The 22271-nt window shown below is 39.2% G+C and overlaps 5 protein-coding genes across 8 annotated transcripts; 3 read left to right on the top strand and 2 right to left on the bottom strand.

Annotated features, from left to right (window-relative positions):
* Window positions 1–94: 94 nt before the first annotated feature.
* On the bottom strand, window positions 95–2490 carry tceanc2 (transcription elongation factor A (SII) N-terminal and central domain containing 2). Its single transcript, XM_046052129.1, has 4 exons — window positions 2055–2490; window positions 1811–1952; window positions 1308–1501; window positions 95–635 (listed from the first exon to the last, which is right to left on the bottom strand). Exons 1-4 carry the CDS (start codon window positions 2151–2153, stop codon window positions 447–449), a joined length of 624 nt encoding a protein of 207 aa, XP_045908085.1. The 5' UTR covers window positions 2154–2490; the 3' UTR covers window positions 95–446.
* Window positions 2491–3706: 1216 nt separating this feature from the next.
* Window positions 3707–8883, top strand: tmem59 (transmembrane protein 59). 2 transcript variants are annotated; one of them, XM_046050881.1, is made up of 8 exons: window positions 3707–3896; window positions 4124–4229; window positions 4412–4506; window positions 4748–4900; window positions 5030–5102; window positions 6707–6830; window positions 6945–7062; window positions 8133–8883. In XM_046050881.1, exons 1-8 carry the CDS (start codon window positions 3741–3743, stop codon window positions 8283–8285), a joined length of 978 nt encoding a protein of 325 aa, XP_045906837.1. In that variant the 5' UTR covers window positions 3707–3740; the 3' UTR covers window positions 8286–8883. The 2 variants fall into 2 exon arrangements, with proteins under 2 accessions (XP_045906837.1, XP_045906838.1); XM_046050882.1 differs by having other exon boundaries at window positions 3710–3896; window positions 5060–5102.
* Window positions 8884–9715: 832 nt separating this feature from the next.
* Window positions 9716–12008, bottom strand: lrrc42 (leucine rich repeat containing 42). The gene is made up of 7 exons (XM_046050880.1): window positions 11304–12008; window positions 11087–11218; window positions 10881–11002; window positions 10691–10776; window positions 10496–10609; window positions 10278–10362; window positions 9716–10174 (listed from the first exon to the last, which is right to left on the bottom strand). The coding sequence occupies exons 1-7, from the start codon at window positions 11690–11692 to the stop codon at window positions 9879–9881; spliced, it is 1224 nt and encodes a 407-aa protein (XP_045906836.1). The 5' UTR covers window positions 11693–12008; the 3' UTR covers window positions 9716–9878.
* On the top strand, window positions 11601–19881 carry yipf1 (Yip1 domain family, member 1). 3 transcript variants are annotated; one of them, XM_046050885.1, is made up of 11 exons: window positions 12214–12328; window positions 12586–12704; window positions 12867–13024; window positions 13140–13220; window positions 13336–13423; window positions 13601–13717; window positions 13810–13928; window positions 14027–14074; window positions 18050–18232; window positions 18912–19018; window positions 19331–19881. In XM_046050885.1, the coding sequence occupies exons 2-10, from the start codon at window positions 12671–12673 to the stop codon at window positions 18996–18998; spliced, it is 915 nt and encodes a 304-aa protein (XP_045906841.1). In that variant the 5' UTR covers window positions 12214–12328; window positions 12586–12670; the 3' UTR covers window positions 18999–19018; window positions 19331–19881. The 3 variants fall into 3 exon arrangements, with proteins under 3 accessions (XP_045906842.1, XP_045906841.1, XP_045906839.1); XM_046050886.1 differs by lacking the exons at window positions 12214–12328; window positions 14027–14074 and adding an exon at window positions 11601–11698 and having other exon boundaries at window positions 13810–13976; XM_046050883.1 differs by lacking the exon at window positions 14027–14074 and having other exon boundaries at window positions 13810–13976.
* Window positions 19882–20018: 137 nt separating this feature from the next.
* On the top strand, window positions 20019–22113 carry zgc:113691 (uncharacterized protein LOC503529 homolog). Its single transcript, XM_046050887.1, has one exon. It carries the CDS (start codon window positions 21190–21192, stop codon window positions 21943–21945), a length of 756 nt encoding a protein of 251 aa, XP_045906843.1. The 5' UTR covers window positions 20019–21189; the 3' UTR covers window positions 21946–22113.
* The last annotated feature ends 158 nt before the right edge of the window (window positions 22114–22271 follow it).

Below are 22271 nucleotides of genomic sequence, written 5' to 3'. Positions count from 1 at the left end.
GAGAGAGAGAGAGAGAGAGAGAGAGAGAGAGAGAGAGAGAGAGAGAGAGATCAATATACTGAGATAGTCTTATCCAACAAAGAAAGGACTCCAATGCTTTAGTTGTCATATTTTCAATCATATTTTGTATAAAAATGTTCAACAGTATAAAAACAGCCCCTATCACGCAAAACTTCATGGTTCCAGAGGAATGGCATTATCATCACCACCAACAATAAATTACATATTCATGACAATGATTTACATGCATTTATAAAAAAGTGTAAGGTTGCTGATGTGCCACAAAGTGTGAAAATGTTTTATATCTCCTTTCCAGAAAATCAAGATTTAATAAAATAAAATAAAAACTTAAATGTGTATTCATCAAAAAACATTGACAACTTTCAAATAAAACCAACCAGACATCTTCAATATGCTGTCGGAGGCTCAGCCTAATTCATCGTCAGCTACTTCTTGTATTTAGAAACCAGCTGGTTGACTGTTATTGTGCTGTCCTTCACTTGAATTCTGATATCAGGGTGGTGTTTAAAGGCAAAAACTAGCGCTCTAATAGTGCGTCTGTATGAGCTGCTGACTAAACGGGAGCTCTGGTGAAACACTTCCCTCTCAAGGATGTCTATAAGGCCAGAATCCTCCTGTAGTCAGGATAAGAAAATAAAAAGAACATACATATGAGCAAACCGATATTTAAAAACATGTCAGTGGACTCACAGCCAATATAACTATATTTTTCTGACACAAGTGAAACGATGAAAAAAGGTTTTGATGCAATATGACAGGGCTCAGTTGGCCTTACTAAATAGTTTTTGCTTGTGGAATATATATGCATTCAATTAAACTTTTTTTTTTTTTAAAGTGCTGCTTGATGCAAGGATCATGTGAGCTGAATTTTAAGCAGACATTATTGATTTAGTAAAGGTCTTCAAACATCTACAACATAAAGCATGTTTTCTGACAAGGAAGGAAACATTAAACTGCAAGGCGCTGGATGTGATTTATTTTTTTTTTAATGCCATAAAACCGAAAATGGGACTCCAGCTGCGTTTTCTACATTCATACTGACCACATACTGTAGCTTCTCCATCATTTTATATTCCCATCATATCACAACAGATATATATGTAATAAACAATAAAATTCCATCAGTAATTTACATTCTATTTTATTATTTATGTGACTTCCTGCTTTGGCAAAATGTTTGAACTAAAAACATTATGCCAATAAAGCCAATGGAATTTAATTGAAATTAACAGAACAAGTACACATCTGCCTTTACAATTGGACTTCACTGAGATGCTCTTTCTCACCTTGACCTCCAAGGCCTCAGACATTAGTCTTCTGGCGTTGCTCCTGAGTCCTTCAGATTGTTTGTCAGAGCGCACTTCAATAACCGGCTTATTGGAATTCTCCTCAATGAATGTCCTCCAGTCAGTGTAAACCTTTGCTGCCACTGAACTCACCTCAGGGTCCAGATGCTTTCGCATTTTGTTTACAGTGTGACCTTAGAGGAGAGAGAGTTTCATAATGTGTTTAACTAATTAGTATACTGTGAATTTAATAAAGGGCCTGCCATGTATGAGGTAAACACAACGCTGATAGCTTTCTGCTTTTTTGAGTTATAATGCTGCTGAAACAATGCAGTGAAAGCCAACTCAGGACGTATAACCTTGCAGTATGACACTAAAATGTTAATGTTTATCCTTTCCACATAAAGAGTGCAATGTGTCAGCAGTCTACACAGTGATCTATTAGCATAGCAATGAGCAAATTGTTAAAAAACAATCTTAAAATTATGTTTTCCTCAGTCTACCTATTCTTGTGGACTTGAGCACCTCCCTGGATGGGATCTTCTTGCCCAGCTCTGTCAGGGCAGTCAGCAGGTTGTCTTTGCTCTGTTCTGGCAGCTCCAAGATGGACTTGTAGCGCATTATATCTTCAATCACAACCACCCTCTGTGAGAAACAGAAAGGCAATGGATCACTAAGTAAACATGTCAATTTTCACACTGACTTTGTCTGATCATCAGTAAGTTACTGATAGCGCGGTAAACTCACCCGTAAAGATTCAATTGTAGTTTGTTTGTACACTTTGTCGTTGCTATTCGTTTTTTTAGGTGTGTCCCCCTTTGGAAGCCGCACTACAAACTTGTCCATCTCCAAATACAAATTACCTGTCAGGCTGGTTGTTTTTTTGTTTGTTTTTTGACAAACTAGTGATTAAACAGTTAAGTTTACAATTGAAGGTAATTTCCTGTCGACCAAAGACAACTGGTGCTATCTACAGTTAAGTTAGCTAACGTGACCTTGTCAACGTTAACTCCAATTTTCGTTTGAATTAAATACATGTAACATAGTGCTGGCTTGGTTCAAGTCATGCTTCAGTAATCCACTAATTAATAATTTCCTTTATAACCGAAACTGTGACAAACGTTTGTTATAGCTAGCTACTGCTGAGTAACTATGGTGGCTAAACAGTAGCTGCATGTTACCTTTAGATACTGTCGGAAATAACAGAATGGTAGGCCCTTTTTCTTTCTTCTTCCTTTTTTTTTCTTTTTTGTTTATTGTCGGTTGGCAAACACCTTTTGGGTGCATTCCCGCCACTTTCCGGATTGTAGATCAGAACGGTTACTTTCCTACTACATTAAATCCTCCTATTATTTCAAGTGTTTTGCTATCTGATGAAATAGCCCTGTATCCACTCAATTTCAAACTCAATTTCACTCTATAACCTGTAAAATTGTGACAAAATAAATCTACCTATCTACCTACATGTCCTTCATCACTTCAACACCTCTGCATATGGAGGCCCCAACCCAACTAGGTAAACAATCATATGAAAAAATACAACAAAATAAATAACAATGAACTACAAAATAATTTAACAACCCAGCATGTAATTCCATTATACTTATTCTCACAGTGATAAATAATATTTATTTTGAGTTTCCTTTTACATAATATATGTAGTTTTATCTCCAAATTGTTTGTTCTTCTTCTTTTCATGCGATTTTAACCAGTGACACTATTTCATAATGTCACTTTCAAGATTGTGTCATTGTCAACAATCCATTTGCCAAACACAAGGTTTTTAGCTTGTTTGCAGGCTCAACAACTGCTACTGAATGTAGTTATAGAATAACTCCTGTTTACTCAGGCACCTAACAACAGCTCTTATCGAGTAAAATCCTATTATACATCTCTATTTAGGAGACATGTCTGGGAATCAAAACCAGTGAACTGCAGGAAATTGTTGGCATTCACTTGTACAAATTATGTATTTCACAATCAAATGCAGCTTTAATTTATGTATAACTATTAATATTGTGTGTCTATGGTTTCTTTCCCTTTGTTGTGGATATAAAAAAGATTGTCAACTCAGATAATACTCTGCATTCTGTAGAAAGAACATCTGTATACTTTGATTTGATTACATAATAACACAATCACGTAAGAAATTACAGGCTACAACCCAAATCCGGAAAAATCAAACAAAATCAACACAATGTTGTAGGCATAAAATTGAGGTGTGATACAGAGAACTAAAATACGGCATGTTCACGCTGTGTATTCTTGGAGTATTTGAACCTCCGTCTATTATGACCTGAGTTTACGAGGAGCACTTCAACATAGCAAAACATTTAGGAGTCGTCTCGCGTGAGGCAGAGTCCTCGCGAGATAACAGCCCGATTAAAGAGGAGGAAGAAGAGCGTGACGTTTGTTTAGGTTTTCGCAGGCAAAATGGGGACTCTTTCCTTCTTTGTCTGTATTTTGGGACTGTTCGTCCTGCTTGCGTGCACATCAGCGTCTTCAGATGTGTTCGATAGCGTTTTGGGAAACACAGCGTCCTGTCATAAGTCATGTGAAATGACATACAGTTTGCATACGTACCCACGGGTGAGTATTCATCATCGAGGAAAGTAATGTCTGGTAACGTTAGCGCTAGCCAAGGTTTGGCAAGTTAGCGAAGCAAAAGTGGGCCTGTATAACGTTACTTGACTTTGTTACTACGTTTTCGGTTTAATTAAATACTGTTTGGAGAGCTTGTGACTTATGTAAAAGTTGTAAGTAGCCTAAGTAACCGTCGTTTGTCGTGTCAGCTGGTACTCTGGTTTGTTTTGCAGGAAGAGGAACTCTATGCCTGTCAGAGAGGCTGCCGTCTGTTCTCCATTTGTCAGTTTGTTCGTGATGGCGAAGATCTGAATCAGACCAAATCCGAGTGTGAATCAAGTAAGCGATACATTGAGCCTTTAGCCTATTTAATTCACCTCTGTGCTTTGCATATTATCAGTGCCCATGTTTAAACATCTGTAATAAGTGGACGCTCAAACCACCTCTTCCTCTTTTTTTTTTCTTTTTTTATCCGTAATCGTGTTTTACCATCTGTTACCTCTCACCACCTCAATCTGTAGCCTGCCGGGAAGCCTACACCCAGTCTGATGAGCACTATGCATGCAACCTGGGCTGTCAGAATCAGCTTCCATTTGCGGAGCAACGGCATGAGCAGGTATGTAAATATTACTCAGTGGGGCTGTGTGTGTGTGTGTGTGTGTGTGTGTGTGTGTGTGAGTGTTTGTGTACACGAAAAATGTCAATTCCTAGCCAAGGCTTTTATTTTCACTAAATTCACCTTGCTATATATGTAGGACAGGCTTTACCATGCTGGGGAATCTGAATAATACTTTGGTGCTTCATTGTAAAATTAACTAAACAATTAAATTGTAGTGCATGTAACTGATTTTTTTCAGTTGGAGGCCATGATGCCTAGGATTCACCTGCTGTACCCCCTGACTCTGGTCAGAGGACTTTGGGAGGATGTAATGAGTCAGGCCCACAGCTTCATCACGTCAACATGGACATTTTACCTCCAGGCTGATGATGGCAAAGTTGTCATTTTCCAGGTATAGTAGGGGGAAAACACTAGGTGAGGTCTAATCTAACATTCTGTATGTAAACACAGTTGATCCTGTTACTGGGTAAATTTAAAGAGGAGCTCTGTTAGAAATCCCATCCTGTGTTCTGTTTAACAGACTGAACCACAAGTCAAGTTTTTCTCCCAGGTTGACGTCGAAAAAGAAGTTAAAGAGGAGCCACAGAAGAGCTGTAAGCCATCCACTCAATTTTGTTCAAATCCACTGAAAGGATGAATTGCTGATATTCTGAAGTTATTGTCAAGAAATCTTACAAAAAAACCTAAACCAACAATGAGAACTAGATTTATTCTAGACCTCTGTGCCATAGTCCTCAATTGATGCCCCCAAAATACATATATGAGCCATATAATTGCTCTTAGGTAAGGTTCCTTTTTTTGTGATGCACATGCCACAGCTTTGCCCTAGGAGGCTGAAATTTGGCTGTGTATGTGTGCGTGTGTGACTTTGTGTTCATGCCATTGGATAAAAGGGGGTGTGGCCTATCACAAAAAGATGCACAAAGCTGTGCCCATCCTATAGCGACCAGAGCTTTCCATCAATGAGGCTCACATTTGCCATGGAGATTTTGTGTGAAAGCCTGGATGCAAGCGGGTCTCTGTTAAATCTGCGGATTGGCCGGGCTGGGTCATACAAATTAACATTATGATTAACAGCGGATGGGTTGCTGGTGGGTGAAATGGGGTGAAGCGTCTCCCCATTAAGAGAGATGCTGTGCTCATTTACACAAGAGGCACAGCAGCAAATCACTTTATAATTTAAATCTCCCAGCACGCTAACAGGATCGGACAGGATCTGATGTTAATTAATGCTTTGTGTTCTACACATCCAAACGGTCTCTCACACAGTCCAGGTTCATACAGTGAAACTGTTAAGTAGGCTAAGTAAAGCAGCTGTTCCCTTGATAAATCCTGAGCCCCAACAGAGCTGTCTAAGAATATTTATTTCAGAAGCTAAAACTTTAATTGTGTTTCCTCTGGAGAGTGTCCTGTCCTGTCAAGTTAATAAAACAGTTTTTAGTTTTGTTTAAATGTCCCATGATATTTGCTGTGACATTACTGTGCACATGGAAATGTTAAAAATTACTGACAGCACCCTCTCTAATTATTAAAGTAAATTGTTAAAGAAAACATTCACACATTAATAATAACAAATCACCTGGAAAGCTTGCGGTCCTCGACATAATTTTAAATAAAGTATAGCTTACAGGTAGAGGTGGAGTGAAATGTCCATACAAGTGCAGGTATCTAAAATATGAGAAAATAATTTGGGTGGATAATTTAATGCGTAGATGTATCTCTTGGTCACATGAAAAGTGACAAATAGTTGTGATCGGACTTAAAAAAAAGGATCTTGAGAGAGAAGGTCAAACCCGTGCTTTTCCTCTCCAATGTATGGCTGACCAAACACGTGTGAAATTGGTGTGAATGTGAGTTCGTAGATTTTGGAAATTACAGAAATGGTCAGACACAACCACCCCCCCTAATCCGATGTTGGAAAGGTGAACAAGCAGTTCTGACGGAGTACACTGGCCCCTTAAGTCCCACTGACAGGGTTGTGCAGCAGAAAGTATTATGAGGCTAACAAACATGTTGTTGGTTTTGGTCTTTCTATTGAATTTGTTGGCAGAGAGGAAAATATAGAATAATACCAGCATTCTTAAAGACACCTTTATCAAGGCTATATTTCAAACACAATCAGTTAGTCTTGCAATACAACAAGGGGAAACTAAACAAATATGTGCATGTCAAGTAATTGTTATTTTTCATTTTCAAGTCCCTGGGTTGAGCCGCCCAATTTACAAAGAATACCATCGCACTTTTATCCAGGAGAGGGACAGAGATATGACCGGGGACCGCAGCTATGATGATGAATACAATCTCTTCAGCTGTCTTTCAAGGTTTGTTAGTACATGTAATGTAAATTGTTTAACTTTCTTAGTAGGGCATGCCACCTAGGTTCTAATCCCAATGGAACCTCATCAGCTTAGAAGAATGTGTACTTCTCACCTCAGGAGCCCTTGGCTACCAGGTTGGATCCTAACCACAACTCTGATCCTGTCTGTGCTGGTCCTGATCTGGATCTGCTGTGCCACTGTGGCAACTGCTGTAGACCAGTATGTACCTGCTGAGGTAAGTTCTGTCCCATGTAAATTACCCTGTCATTTCAGGGTGCTGTAGTTTTGTTTTTGTACTCCTTATGGTTGCGTTTTCTTTTTTTTTTTTGGGGGGGGTGATTTGCTTGTAGTCGGCCAATTAATTGGGCCGATATCTGGCATTCAGAGACAATCTGCATCGGCCGATGCCTGCGTTCATGATAAACAAGAAATGTCTGCAGACCTTTTTATTGAGTTATAAATCTTTTTTGTGAAAAAGCCCAAAGTCCAGTCCAAAGGGAGTTCCCATATCCCACAGAAAACACTGCTCCGAACTGCTTGAAAACAGCTTGTTTGTAGTCCAGCCTTTTCCCTTTCTGTGATGTGACAGTATAATGCGCATCATAATGCTCGCCAAGCAGCTAGTCTGACACGCCCTCAAAAACACCAGTGGAAAAACACTCTAAATTGCAGAACACAGTGACAAGAGCCTGCTGCCTCTCCTCTCCCTTCCAAACACTAGCTAACCTCCAGGCAGTTAATGGACATAAAGTTGTTACTGTGATGTAGAGACAGAGCTCAGTTAAAACTTTATGGAAGATACATTTGTTACAAATTAAATAACTTGCCACTCCGGCAAAAACATTACTGGCTAAATATCTAGTTATACTGTATAGAATAATGCAGTTGAATGATTTCACTTCTGATAAACTACCCCACTCTACCTTAAACACCATTCACATTCTGAAATCTACAGCAAAACCCAGTGTATTTTTTTCTAAACAGCACGTCACTGGCTAAGATAACCATATTAAATTGTCCTCTGCATGGAAAAATGGAATTATACGTGACTTTTCTTTGTTTTGACATCGGCATTGTGTATCGGCCGCCTTACACTCTAAATACCAGCACCGCTAAAGCTCACCAACATTATATCTTGTTTGTTTTTTTAACTGTATAAAAGAAGTGTTAAACGTATAATTGCCTTTTTACGGGGACCTGTGCATTCAATCTTTTCCATATTTCGGTATTGTCACTTGAGTTTTGTTTATGTTGGCAATGTTAAAAGCCAAAAAAATATTTCAGATTCTTTTTTTCTCCTTTCAGAAATTGAGCATATATGGTGACAAAGAGTACATGAAGGAACAGAAACTGACTCCATATCCAGCATCCTCCCTCCTGATCATCACCTCTAAAGGGCCAGAGGAAGAGGCCGGCCCACTCCCTTCCAAAGTGAACCTGGGCCAGTCTGACATCTAGAAGCCAAAGCTGTAGCAGAGAAGGGAAATCCTCCTTTATATATAATTTGTAGTTGATTTAAAAAAAACAAAACAAAAAAACCAACAACAATCCTTTGGCACGAGACCTGTGCTTCATGTGGTTAAACAGAACTAATTACAGAACATTTTGTATTACTGATAATGTCTCGTCTTTTTGAAGCTTTTAATTTTGAGTGGTGAAAAGGTGTTTTTTTTTCTGTATATTGGTATGATTGAGGCATTATAGTATAGTGATGGCCGTACAAATAGGTTTGGGGATTGTTATTTTGTTTGCATTAGCTCTTTGTTGGGTCTGCTTATTTTATTGAATAATGTTTAAATAAACTATTTGTGACTTGAAGTGAGAGGTTTCACCCCAAACCCCCAAACTTTGGTCGAATAGGTTGTGCAAATATTGCAGACTCTCCCTGTTTGCTCTCACATTTCTACTGCAGTGATTTCCAGGTTATATTGAATTTTACAATAAAGTTCTATGTTCTTAATCTTAATGGTGACAGTGCAAACAGTAGGTCATTCCCTGCTTTACTGTTGTCTGTTCTTGGAATGATGGATCAGAATAAAATACAATAGAGAAGTCATGGGTGTGATCTTTTTTCCCCAATCATTATATACTGAAGCTAACATGGCTAACAGTAAGCAAAATGGATGTGGAAGAAATGGGGATTAAAGTACCCAGTGCAATTATTTCCATGGGGACAGAGTCAGAAAATATCCCTTGCCTTAATCTTACAAATGCTATCACAGGTTTCTTTGAGTCAAGCTACACTACAGTACGATTCTTTGCTCAAGCTAGACTGCTGCGAGGTGCCATTTTCCTAGCTTCTAATTGTTTTGGTTTGAATATCCTCAGAACTGCTTCTTTGACAATAAAATATGTGATCACTTAAAACTGGAGTAGGCAACTCCGGGAAACTAGCCAGAGTGGTAGCCCACAAGAAATAAGTCCCACCCCGTCTCTTCAGGCCTCTGTCCAAAGCCACTCCTCCCAAAATAAATTTTCATGCGAAATGCGGGTCGGCAGAGGTAGGCACAGTCATGCAACAGCCAAATATGTTGAATTACTTTCACTTGTGTTAGAGCATTTCATTTATTGTCTACCCTAGAAATGTATTGCCCATCCCTATAATAAGCACAGCCAATTATCTGCCTGTCTACATGCCTGCATTCTGCCTGTGCCTTTGTTGTGCATGACATTGTTTTTTGGGAGAGTGGCTTAGGAGGAGGCCTGAAGGGAGGGGGTGGGATACTTTAAAAATCTAGCTGTCTCTTGCTAGCTCTCCAACCTTGCCACCTCCAGCTGTGGACTGCACTTGGCTAAATCGGTGCAGTACTCTGTTAACATAGCATGATCAGTAACTGTGTACAGCACCCCTCTGCGTTTCTGAAGCAGCAAAATAACAAGCGAGAAAGTGGACATACAAAATACTAAACTTTATTTGTAAAAATATATAAATGACACCACCTGCCTCCAAGGAAATGTGTTTACAGTTCACCAGTGTCAATCATCTTGGAAAAATGTTGCCTGATAACTTGACATGCTTGTGCTTCTCTCTGCTCTTTGTGGAATGCTTCCTCAATAGCTGTTCAACAAGTCTATGTCCTCCGCAGTAAGAGATGGTGATGATAAACGTTTTGTTGGGCGGTCCTGATGTAGACTGTCACACCTCTCTGACTGACGCTGCCTTTTTTTGACGTTGATCCAGGAAGGCATCGCTTGGGTAGCTGCTGTGGAAGGAGTCTGTTTCTCTGGTATGTGACTGTTTGCTGCAGGTCTGTAGAAATGCAGTCTCTCTGTCTTGGCCTCTTCCTCGCTCTCGCATACCAAGGGTGCCGCATTCAGTACATCTCTGACAAACTTCTGCCTGCCAACTAGAGAACAAAAACACTTTTAAAACTTAGATAATGTGTGATACATTTAAAAAATTACAAAATTGTGTATTAAAAATAGGAATGTAATGTAAAATAAACTTACAAAAGCGAAGTGCTGATGTTCTGGATTCGTCAATTTTCTTCTGTTTTAGCATTTGTGAGCTATTTGTTTCCCACTGGTTTACAACCTGAAAATGAGACCATGCATTTGTTTGAGATGTAAAACGGGACTACATCTGCAACATTTAGTCTATAATTAAAGAATGCTGTTCAGATTAAATAAACGTATGCTTACTTTCATCAGCATCTGAAAATATTTACCTGCTCTGCCCAACCTTGTGTTTTACATCTCGAGTGATCTAAAGCGTCAAGTGGTTTCTCGGAATATATGAGCCCCAACAGGTCCCTTATGTTCGTCTTCAATGCTGTGCCAAGCTGGAGGTATACATTACATCGCATTTATTGGAGGTCAGCATCACAATAAGCTACAGCCAAGTGCTACAATTACTGTCTTACCTTCAAACTGGTCCCAGAAATATCAAGTTTTTCAAGTTTGGGGAGGCATGTGAGGTATCTGAGAGCCCTCTCTGAGATAGGGTTATCTGTATGAGAAACACAATAATAACATCTTTATCTAAATTCTCTAAATTTGGAGATGGTGGTATTTTTGCTGCTGCTACAGTATGATATTATTTAGGTCACTAACAGGAAACATCAAGGAACTGAAGACAGTCCAGTCCCTTCCTCATCATTCGGATAGGTGCAGTCAATCTTTGTAGGCCGACATCTGACAGACTGTTACCACCAATGAAAAGCTGAATTAGGCTGCTGAAGAAGAAAGGCAGAAGTGTTAGTAACATCCTCCTTCAATTTTCCACAACATGTCTTTGGGACTGAGAAATCAGGTACTACCTTGAGAGTGGGCTGGATGTTAGATGCAGGAATATCTCATGATCATCACCAAGTCTGCAGCCAAACAGATCCAGAGACTTCAGGCTATGAAATGTTTTTATTTCATCCATCCTCTCATGCAAGAGTGGGAATCTGGAGAAATGAAAGAGACATGAGATGTTGTTCCCTCTGGCAGCACAAACTTGGAGGCTGGAGACATACTGGCACTATAACGTACCTATTTCTCAGGCAGAGGGATCCGAGCACCATCTCCCCATATGCATCGCTGAATAACTGCAGCGCTTTCGGTGAAACGTCTGCGTTTAAAAAAACACGATTCTCCTCTGCGGCTGCAAAAAGTCTGTCTCCTATTTGTTCAGGGAAGCCCACCAGAGAGTCCACATGGTGAATGTTGTCAGCTACGAATAAAAGAGTGATGTCAAAGAGAGATTTTGTGGTGTATCTCAGACTCCCCTCTGCATTGTAGGTGAATATGAAGTGCTCTTTTCTCAGCACAAACGGATTTGTCCTTCTGCATGATGACACTGGCCGTGGCTGTGCCAGAACTATGTCGCTGACACGACGAAGATTGCCTCTTTCTCGGACATAAATGGTGCTATTGTCCATACTAAGGTCACACGTTTCTTTTTCCTGTGAGAAGGACAAAACTCTTAACTTGGGCACGTTTGGTCAGCTAGCCAGCTAAGCATTATACTGACATTGACGCTGAGTTAGCTCGCTTGTTAGCTAATCTATGGTTGTTGAGTGAGCTAAAGCCAAGACCAAAAGGATCTCTAAGTTTAAAGTAGGACTATTTTATTATCAGTTATCGTTTCTCGTCTTATTCCGCATAGTACGTCAAGTTATATCCCATATTTTTACTCGTACTTAAGAGTTCCTTGTTGTAGCCAACCGTAAAGTCATCACATCATAGTTGTGGGCTTTGCTAGCTAACTTCAAAATAAAAGTCCACTACTAATAAAAACTCGTCTCACTACACCATAATACAAAATACGTAGTAATAATTTCACCTAAATATATTTTTTGAAAAATGACTAGTAAACTATCATGCCGCGGTCAATTATATGTTCAATTTATAAAAAAAAAAGTGGTACGGTTTAACAAATAAACAATTACTTTGAAAATGTTTAGCCACAGGAAGAAGGCTTGTTTACATGGCTGGGATGTCCTGTTCCACGCAACGCTAACCTAGCTTAGGGAAGTCAAGTGAAATGATTTTCATGAGTTTTGGAAGATAATTTGGTAAGCATGCATTGTTTGCAGAAATCTGTGCATTGAGTTTTATAATACAACCGATGCTCTTGGTATTTTGTATGTGTCATTCCTAATGTTATTAGTTGATTTGAAGCTGGCAAGTATTGACTTGGTAGCTAACTAATGCTAACTTAACGTTATAACATTGTTTTTTGTGCTGTACTGCTCATAGTTTACAACGTTTTAAACCAACACACAGGGAAGGAATAGTTTGCTTGGAAGCTAAAAGTCTCTTTTCTTCGCAGGTTTTTAAGACTGGGTTGTTGCCTCAGTGAAACATTAACTTGCCTATAAGTTCCTAAGAGACGAAACCTGTTACTGAGAGTGTAAATGGCGTCGACAAATGATCCATTTCAATTTCAGGGTGAATATCCTCTACAGTCTTTTGTGTGATTAAGAAATTAAGTTACTTAGTTGATGTTAGAGTTTCTCCCTGCGATGCACTGGTAGCAACAAATGAGTTCACTCAAATAAACTGTCAAAACCTTTGATTCATATTTTCTCTTTATCCATGCAATGAAATTAGAATTTGAAGAAGCCGGCAATCTGTTGGAAGCCAACAGATATGCAACCACTATTAGTATTGAAGATGAAGATGTCAAGCCAGAGAAGCAGAGAAAAGCTGCTGGTTTCACTCCTGATGGTGGTGACGAGGACCCACTTGCCAGTGATGACAAGACAGAGGTCTGAACAAGACTAACACATATGGAGACTGTGTGAATATTTTGAACTGTTAAATGTTTTTGCATCGAATATTCATTATGTTTTTTTCCATTTTCCCCATTTTTTTCTATTGAAGCTTCTCTCTGGGCAAAAGAAAAGTGTCCCTTTCTGGACGTTTGAGTACTACCAAAGATTTTTTGACATCGAGACCCATCATGTAATAAAAATTATTTTAATGACTTTTAACCACTGTGATGAATTGCCTTGGTCTATGGAGTGCTTCTGAACAAAAGTAACTTTGTATATGTGATGGTAATGAACATTTCATTCAGGTGAAGGAAAGGATCATTGGATCAGTGGTGCCGTGGCCTGGAAAGAACTTTATTCACGTCTACCTTCGTGGAAATCCTGATCTTTATGGTTAGTACTTTAAAAATCGTGTCCCAATTTGAGGTTATTAGACATTTTTTGGTTTGGCAAATAAGAGAAAACTGTGTTCTGGTTCTGTACTGTAGCGTAAAGTTTGTAATATTTGTAATGAATGTTGTTTAAAGAAACCAAAACTGATGTTCTAATGCCGCCTTCTTGTGCTTTCAGGACCCTTTTGGATTTGTACCACTCTTGTGTTTGCCCTTGCCATCTGTGGAAACATATCAAACTTTCTGGTGCACTTAGGTGACCCGGATTATAAGTACACCCCAGAGTTTCAAAAGGGTGAGTGCTCTTTGGTAATCCTGGCTCTCTTGTTAAGGTTGAATGTGAGCGGAAACTGTACATATTATTTTTGAATTTGCTGTGCTTTCCAGTGACCATAGCTGCAACAGCGATCTTCAGCTATGCGTGGTTGGTGCCCCTTGCCCTCTGGGGTTTCCTGCTGTGGAGAAACAACAAGATCATGAACTTAGTGTCATACTCTTTTATGGAGATCGTCTGTGTGTATGGCTATTCTCTTGCAATTTACATTCCAGCAGAGGTAAGTGGCTTAGGAGGAGGCTGAATTGTTTGTCATACTCTTTTATGGAGATCGTCTGTGTGTATGGCTATTCTCTTGCAATTTACATTCCAGCAGAGGTAAGTGGCTTAGGAGGAGGCTGAATTGTTTGTCCCGGAATAACAGGTGTAACGGTTTATAACATTCACTGCTCTACTTCATATGCTACAGGGCATGTTGCATTTTCAGTCAAAACATGTTAGTCCGTCTTTCTAGACTTTCCAAGTTCGTCTCCCTGGCTGGGGCGCTCAGACCCAAGCCAATTGGTTTCTACTGAAGATGTATACATAATGTACCAGGGACGGACTGGGAGTAAAAAATGGCCCTGGACTTTGATCCAGACCAGCCCACCAGAACGGTCCACCACGGCTGCCCTGCTAATTCACGCACGTACAAAGAGGACCAGCCTCTCATACAACCACCTATCGGCATCACAGCAATTGATCACTATGGCAGTACTACTTTAAAAAGTCTGCAGAACACACACTGAAATTGACATGATTGAACTACCTCACACCACACGAAGCCTCGAGATAAAAAGACAGTACACATAAGAAAAAACTGGTTGAACACCTCTCCAAACATAAAACTTAACATAAGAGAGCAGCACCGATCAGCAACCTGGATATGGTGGTGGCGCAGTCGATAAGACACGTTTGGTTTGAGAGACCTGTGTTCAAATCCACTGTGAGACACCAATGTGTCCCTGAACAAGACACTTAACCCCTAGTTGCTCCAGAGGCGTACAAGCAATGACATATATAGCAATTGTAAGTCGCTTTGGATAAAAGCCTCAGCTAAATGAATAAATGTAAACAGCAACATCGCCACTATTTCATATCAAGTGAATGAATGGCAACACAAAATGCTTATTTAAGCAAAATAAAATTACAACCGTAAATCACTGATACCTACTAAAGTGATTTATTTCCTACAAAATCCCCACAGGAAAGTTAAATGTAGAGCTTTACTAACACTAAGCATCAGATTTTAGTTTTTCCATCAGCTGATTTGAACACACTGTTACTGTACTCTTTACCTCAGTTCTTTCTTTTTGGTACATTTACAAAACAGTAGTTGACCAACAGCATTTGCATTTCACTGTTAAATTCTGATAATATGTTGTATTAAGACATTTAGACGCATATCTACCGTTCAGCTGCACTATCTCTGGCTTCGTTGTCATCTCCGTCTACTCTTTCACCCGCGTACAGGGCTGTGGCATCTTCCTCTTCCCGGTCTTAGCGTCTGTGGCCCGGGTACTAGTACTACTACTATGGAACGAGTCGGTTACTTTTTACATTTACTTGCACTTCAGCAAAGACCTTTGACTCTTTAGTCTCTGATCTTTTCAGCCTGACCCTAATGTTTTTAAACTCTGCTTTTCCATTTTCTGTTGTAGCTCATTTTGGTCAGTTCATCCGGAAGAGTATTTGTGAGGTCAAACACTGATGTGAGACAAGAGGGCCTGGCTCACAATCTCCGTTCTAGTTCATCCCTAAGGTGTTTGATTTGGTTGAGGTCAGGGCTCTGAGCGGGCCAGTAAAGTTCTTCCACACCAAACTGGGAAAACCATTTCTTTATGGAGCTGGCTTTGTGCACAGGGGCATTGTCACATTGAAAGAGGAAAAGGCCAAACACAAACTGTTAGAAGAACTGTTGTCTAAAATTGTATGTTGTAGCATCAATGTTTCCCTTAAGAAAGACACCATTAAAAAACAGCCCCTGCCAAAAGTATTGGGACAGGGGTGTCCCAGTACTGTTGTGCATATAGGGCCTGATTTACTAACATCCCGAATATCTATCCATCCATCGTCAACCGCTTATCCTGTGTACAGGGTCGCGGGATATCCCCAATAAAGAGTACTAAATTGCGTGTGCAATTTTAGTACCTATTATGGGTGATTTGCTAAGAATTACTGCGTAGATGACAACAGGAGCAAACACAATAGAGGTGGCAGTATTTAAATGAGGGTTTTGCATGTTTTAATGGTTTCCGCCATGGAGAGAAAACAGCTACTGCGTAAAAACCTTGGTTTGTTTCGTTCAGTGATATGGAAATCGTATGTACCTGTCCATCCTGCCTGAGATTGCACTAAGTACTTGGGACAGCACACCTGAAAAACTGCTTTGGGAAACCCCAGCAGAATCAGATACAGTATGCTGCAATGACTCAGACGTGAGGAAATACGTGCAGATCGTGCTTCATCCAGCCAGAGGGAAGAATCGCCGACTGTCCGCACCATGCCCGTCCCATTCCCTCTCCAAGACCTACAATGGGTTGTGTCGCTATTATGACCAGCGCTGTGAACAGTTGGTGATCGTTCCCTCTAGCTGGATGAATTTTACGTGTGATCCATGCACTGCAGCTGGGGGCTCTCTGCAGCGCCAGGCAACATTCTAAATTCTTCCATCTCACGGAGAAAAGAAGTCAGGTCGAAACGAAATTTGCTTTATTTGCATGAATGTTAATACAACAGTATTGCCAAAGCTTAAGGAAAATACAAGAAAACCGCCATTCAATTAATTTAGTTCATTGAATAAATAAAATAAAATAATGGTATTTCAATACATTGGATATAGAATAATATTATCTAATATTGCAGCAGCCATCTCTGCGCAACACTTGGAGGTTTTCACCTTCCTTCCAAACATATTAAATACAGATGCTGTTGCGCTCACATGAAATTGTGTTTAGGCTTGGTAGATCACATTGCGTGTAGTAAATAAATGTATTTGCATGTTTCCCTCCCACTACTTTGCACAATAAAATTGAAACGCTCCAAATTGCATATTCAATAAGTACTAAAATGAACATCAAGTGCTATCTTGCACTTTTGAAAGACGTCATTCTGCGTGCAGATCAGCTTAAGTGTTAATTTGCTGTTGATATCAAGTTTGCACATGTTTTTACTCACGCAAACTTTTAGTAAATCAGGCCCATAGTGTATGTGGGATCGACTCAAATAAACTAGTGACCATGGTTATGATAATGAAAAAGTGTGTCTCACTATTGGGTTTTTAATGGCTTTTGTACGACGAAGGAACTCTATGAGACAGAGGTACAAGATATATAAGTCTTGGGTACACAGACAAAACGTCTTAGGATCAATTAACTGTTGGATTTGTTCTTTTCATAGGATTTCTTGACAACAGGAAAAATAGACTATCACCAGCCTTCTCCTGAACATTTTGATAACATTCACCTGTTAATATAATATTTGGCTCTTGACAGTTTAGGTTTTTAGAAGCTACCCTGACCCATTTAGAGTGGCTTCTCAGCTACGTATATTGTGCATCAGCTACGGCTGGACGATATGGCCAAAAATATTATCACGATAAAAAGTGTCTAATCTTTCGATATTTATCACGATAAGTATCAAATCGTTATTTCTTTCGAGGCAGATTTTGGCTCCTGAGTGAAAGTTGAAGAAACCAGATGGTTAATTGTGGTTTAAACTCTTCTTTATTTTCCACACTTGAGGCCAAACAGTGGATCACTTCAAAACAATTATGATAAGTCTTTGTCAACAAATATGCATGAGTAAAATTAAGTAAACGCTTTTTTCAGTCCTTTTTCCTCAACAAAATAAACATCTTAATAAAAAAAATTAAGTCCTAATTTGTGTATGATTTTAAGTGAACATTTATTGAACATTTGTTAAATTGTTATTGAAAAAAATTATATTGCAATAATTGTTATTGTTTTATTGTCCAGCCCTAGCATCAGCAGACAAACATTATTCTTTTAAAAAATGATGAAGACAACCAGGTGTGACAATATTAACAGTAGAAGCTCAGCTCAGAAAACCACAGCACAGCATGTGGTGAATCTTTCAATATACTGTGTAAATTGATTTTTAGAACACTGTATGAATTATGCATATAAAACTATATAGTTACCTTTCATCACAATGTAATGTGTCTGCTACATGTTACACATCCTGACAGCTGATGAGTAATTATTTCCCCCGTACCATGAATACATGTAGAGCGTTGATTGTCTGTAATAGCTCTCATAACATGAGATAATACGCTGTTGTTTCCTACTTAAGGTCGTGGGGATCCTCCCATATGAATGGCTGAGGTGGTGCTCCATCGTGGTGGCTCTGTGCCTCTCCGGCTCAGTGCTGGTGATGACTTTCTGGCCTGCAGTCAGGGATGACCACCCCAAAGTTATCATAACAATCATGTCTGCCATTGTTGTGCTCAACGTTCTGCTTGCTGTTGGTTGTAAGGTAAGTACGCTTGCTAAACCTATGATTCTGCTTTTACGTAACGTTACTTTTAGCTTTAATTACAAATCTGAGAGATATGGAAAATGACTCTGTTTAGAGAAATAAGATACAGCATTTATTGTCCAGCTTTGGCAAACTACATCTTCACTAATCCAGTTGCTTCCTGCTGCCTGTCCGTCTTGGTATACATAGCCACAATGACTGACTCACTCTCATTTGTCCTCAATGATCTCAGTAGCGTGGCCAAGCCGTGACCTAACTTGTCTGTGTCAATCACAGACACTACACTACACGGACATTTTTTTGTGTCGCTCCCTGTGTGTTTCTGGGAAATTACTAGACCTGATAGTGTCAAGATAACTCCCTCTGAGGAGACTCTCTTCTTTGGAAACTTTGACCGCATTTTCTAACTGGTGTGAGAGCACGCTGTTAGTGCACTTCTTAATGTGAGTACTGTCAGGTCCACACAGGTATCGTATGTCTAGTCACATTCATGTAATTAGTCTACAAAGTGAGCCCATGTCTGAAGGCTGACCAAGATGAATGGGTTGCAGGAATGCTGTATTCTCTCCTGTAACACTGAACATTTGCTGCACACTTTATCACAGACACACCGGCTCTAGTTCTTGATTGATTAGTAGTTTCTCTTATTACTGTAATTGCTGTTTTTTGTTTTCAGGCCTATTTCTTTAGTAAACCACAACCAGTATTACAAGTTGACAACAGTGCTGCAACAGATGTAACCAAGGCTCCGTCTTCGACTTGAAAGCCTTTCATTTTCTGAAGGTAAAAAATATTGCCACAGAAGCTTTTTAAGCTGTGATCCCATACAACTTACACACTTATAAATTGATACATGTAAGTTATATTCCTCCACCTTGTACGTGAATGGTTTCCTGTTTTTCTATTTACAATCAATTGTATCAAGAATGATAATATTTCAGTAGCAGCTGTACATTGTTAGGCCTATTTTAGTGGCGTGTGTGTGTTTTTTTTTATTTTCTTTTTTTTATCCTGCTTGAGTGGAACATCTGACACCGGACTTCCTTTACATGATTTCTCCTTCCCAAAGCACATTATTCTTTTTTTAAATTGCAGGTTCTCCTGTTGCCTTGTTAAAGAGAATCGGGTTGCTGTGCTGATGAAGTAATGGGTCGTCTGGATTTCACCTGCATTCTGACATTCTGGCTTAAGACCTTAAAACCCAGTGTGTATGCTTGGTTCACCTGCGTGACCTCTGAAAACAAACACTGGTACCAATTGTACCAAAATGTTATTTCTATTGGGATGGGTGTTGTGTCACACAGCACATAAGATCTCTTTTAGTATGGCAGTTCTCTGCTTTATAGCTCTTGGGAAGTGGCTAGTTTACTTACTGAACAGCACAACAATTATAGGTGTTGGTGAGATATTCAAGGTTTGGACTTATGTACAAATATAGTTATTGTATTTTCCTCCAACTGATATAACCGCAAGTGCCCTCAACTAATGCCAAAGACTCATTCTAAATGTCAAAGGTATTTACAACTTCTGTAACACATTTTTTTTATTAATTTGTTTTTATTGTGATAAATTACATTTGGTAAAATGTATGAAATTGGCCGTTCTCTAAGTGTTTCATGGGAAAAAAATAAAACATCTTTGTGGGACCCACCTTTTTATTAATGAAATAATGAAAAAATAATGCTATTTTTCAACTCTATGAACAGATGATGATTCGCACACCGTCTTTACCCACATTAAATAAATAGTTAGACATATTTGGAAATATGCTTATTCACTTTCTTTCCTTGACTTACATCAGAAAATTGATACCACTCTCATGCCTTTAAGAAGCCACAGCCAGCAGCTGCTTAGCTAAGCATAGCTTAGCGTAAAGACTGGAAACTGGGAAACACTTGGTAAGAAAGAAAATACGCCTATTTCACAAAATGTCTATCCATTCCTTTAAATAACAAAGTTCTTTTGTCTATATATTTTTTTCCAATAAAACATGGAAAACCTAGGCTAAACAACTGAAATTACATAAATTCTAAAACAATCTTAAAATATTCACACACTAAATCGTATCACTGCAGTGTATCTTCATTTTGTTTCCAAATAAAAATAAGCATCTGGATTCTACATCTGTCATCTGTAAAATCTGTCTACGTGGAAATACCTGTAAAAATGCATCATATGTTTAAAATGCCACTGAACAATTTTGGTCCACCTTTTTCCTTCACTAAACCCAAAGGTTTTAGGTATAACAACCCCAAACCCCACATGTATCCGCAACGTGACTCTTTTCTACCAGCACCTGACAGCATTAAAGGCCGCCAGTACGTTTCAGCAGTTGGACGTTTTAAATATTTAAGGGAGAGATCGTAACTAATAGGTATAACTTCAACATTTCAAAGAGGGTGTCTAACTTTAAATGTGGCCATTTGGCTGCTGCTACTGTTTTTCCAACTCATCCATCCAAACCGTCATTTGGTCGAGCAAACTGATAGAATCTACTTTGTCTCTGTGTGGATGCACACATCACATGCAGTGGAAAATGTTTTAACTTATGTATGTAAAGTCTGTTTCTACAGGGACACATTAGATGCAGGGGGCCTCTTAGTTTAATATTTCCATTGATTCATTTAAAAACATTGCCCTTGTTAATTAACAAATTAGAAAAAATATTGTGTCACTTGAAACGGTGTCAATGGGGTGGTGGCGCCCTAATTAATGGTCATTCTAGCTCCAGCTTTGAGTTACACAGGAGCCGCCTGTCAAACATAACCCTGTTAGAGGAATGTCACTTGCCTCAGTCTCAGACATGCATGTAGCTGCTCATGCTTGAGCAGTGGATTTACAACACAGTGTTCATGGCCTATTTAGATAGCTTGTGAGTATTACATAAAAGAAAAAGAAAATGCCTTTTTAAATATTTATTTTTTAATATTGTGATCTGGAAAACGTAGCCAAGGATGGCCACCTCAAATGGCAAAGGAGAAAAAGTGTCCAAATTTGAGACATTGAAACTTTTGGAGAAATGCAGGAAGGAAAGAGATGAAGCCATGCACAGAGAAAGTGTTCTCAGAGAGAAACTCAGACAGTATGAGTCAAGGATGCGTTCAACTGAAGCTCTGAAACAGAAACTGAAGACCCTGACTCTGGACAACAAGGAGTTTAGGAAACAAGTGAAAGCTCTTCGGACTGAGATTGGACTTGAGAGCAACCCCAAGTTCAATGGAAAGACCACAAAGGACATTATCAATGACTTGCATGAAAAGGAGCGTGAGTGCAATTCCCTGATGGAGAAGGCTGGGAAACTGAGTTTGACCATTGATGATCTGTCATCAGAGTTGGCAAATACGGTCACGTCTAAAACACTTTTGGAGGATCAAGTGCAGTCATTGCAGCAAAATCTCAAGGATATGACAAATAATCAACGGCGTCTGCTGAAGTTGTGGGAAGACAAGAAGTCCCAGAGAGAGCAGCTCACTCTCCCTTCAATTAGCCTTAAACCTGGACAGAAACCATTAGCCCATAAAGCAGTTCAAACTGAGATGTCCATCAATTCATCCCAAAAGCTCCCAGTCAATGCTTTTGAGACCAAGTCATTCTCTCGGGACAATGACAAAAAGACTGTTTTGGGTAGTTTTCCAGCTTATGGAAATGGCTATCATCATCATGACAAGAAAACGTTCATGCATGATGAAACTAAGGGAATTCAGAATTGACTTGGCCCATGACAGGCAACCACTAACACACTGCATTGATAGTCCAATAATTATTTGCTACATCTGACAATAAACAAATGACTCAAATTTAAACAAGGAAAAGCTGATTTATGGCTTGTCTTGGTGCCTTGTGTAATTTAATTCTGAGACAATAAAAGTATTTCAGTAGGCCTGTTTGTATCATTCAACTGTAACCTACCTTTTTAGAGCTGTTTAAGTCCACATTTAACGAAGCCATTGTTTTTGGGAGCTTACTCCGTGTAACCAAGTTTGCACTGGCCGAACAATCTGAATTTATAAATATTTTCCTTTATTTGTTTTTGCTG

Source organism: Micropterus dolomieu, linkage group LG06 (genome assembly GCF_021292245.1).
Source record: "Micropterus dolomieu isolate WLL.071019.BEF.003 ecotype Adirondacks linkage group LG06, ASM2129224v1, whole genome shotgun sequence".
Taxonomy (NCBI): Eukaryota; Metazoa; Chordata; class Actinopteri; order Centrarchiformes; family Centrarchidae; genus Micropterus; species Micropterus dolomieu.
The sequence above is the reverse complement of the archived record's forward strand: the minus strand, read 5'-3'. Positions and strand labels throughout refer to the sequence as shown.

Bases quoted from the DNA above. Each gene is read 5' to 3' on its own strand.
- tceanc2 (XM_046052129.1), bottom strand. From the start codon at position 2,153: ATGGACAAGTTTGTAGTGCGGCTTCCAAAGGGGGACACACCTAAAAAA. The intron at 1,953-2,054 runs GTGAGTTTACCG...TGTTTCTCACAG, and splicing joins CTACAATTGAATCTTTACGG to AGGGTGGTTGTGATTGAAGA. The intron at 636-1,307 runs GTGAGAAAGAGC...TCCTGACTACAG, and splicing joins CTGAGGCCTTGGAGGTCAAG to GAGGATTCTGGCCTTATAGA.
- tmem59 (XM_046050881.1), top strand. From the start codon at position 3,741: ATGGGGACTCTTTCCTTCTTTGTCTGTATTTTGGGACTGTTCGTCCTG. The intron at 3,897-4,123 runs GTGAGTATTCAT...TTTGTTTTGCAG, and splicing joins GTTTGCATACGTACCCACGG to GAAGAGGAACTCTATGCCTG. The intron at 4,507-4,747 runs GTATGTAAATAT...GATTTTTTTCAG, and splicing joins CGGAGCAACGGCATGAGCAG to TTGGAGGCCATGATGCCTAG.
- lrrc42 (XM_046050880.1), bottom strand. From the start codon at position 11,692: ATGGACAATAGCACCATTTATGTCCGAGAAAGAGGCAATCTTCGTCGT. The intron at 11,003-11,086 runs GTAGTACCTGAT...TTTCTTCTTCAG, and splicing joins ACATCCAGCCCACTCTCAAG to CAGCCTAATTCAGCTTTTCA. The intron at 10,175-10,277 runs GTAAGTTTATTT...TTTGTTCTCTAG, and splicing joins AACATCAGCACTTCGCTTTT to TTGGCAGGCAGAAGTTTGTC.
- yipf1 (XM_046050886.1), top strand. From the start codon at position 12,671: ATGGCGTCGACAAATGATCCATTTCAATTTCAGG. The intron at 13,718-13,809 runs GTGAGTGCTCTT...TGTGCTTTCCAG, and splicing joins CACCCCAGAGTTTCAAAAGG to TGACCATAGCTGCAACAGCG. The intron at 13,977-18,049 runs GTAAGTGGCTTA...TTCCTACTTAAG, and splicing joins CAATTTACATTCCAGCAGAG to GTCGTGGGGATCCTCCCATA.
- zgc:113691 (XM_046050887.1), top strand. From the start codon at position 21,190: ATGGCCACCTCAAATGGCAAAGGAGAAAAAGTGTCCAAATTTGAGACA.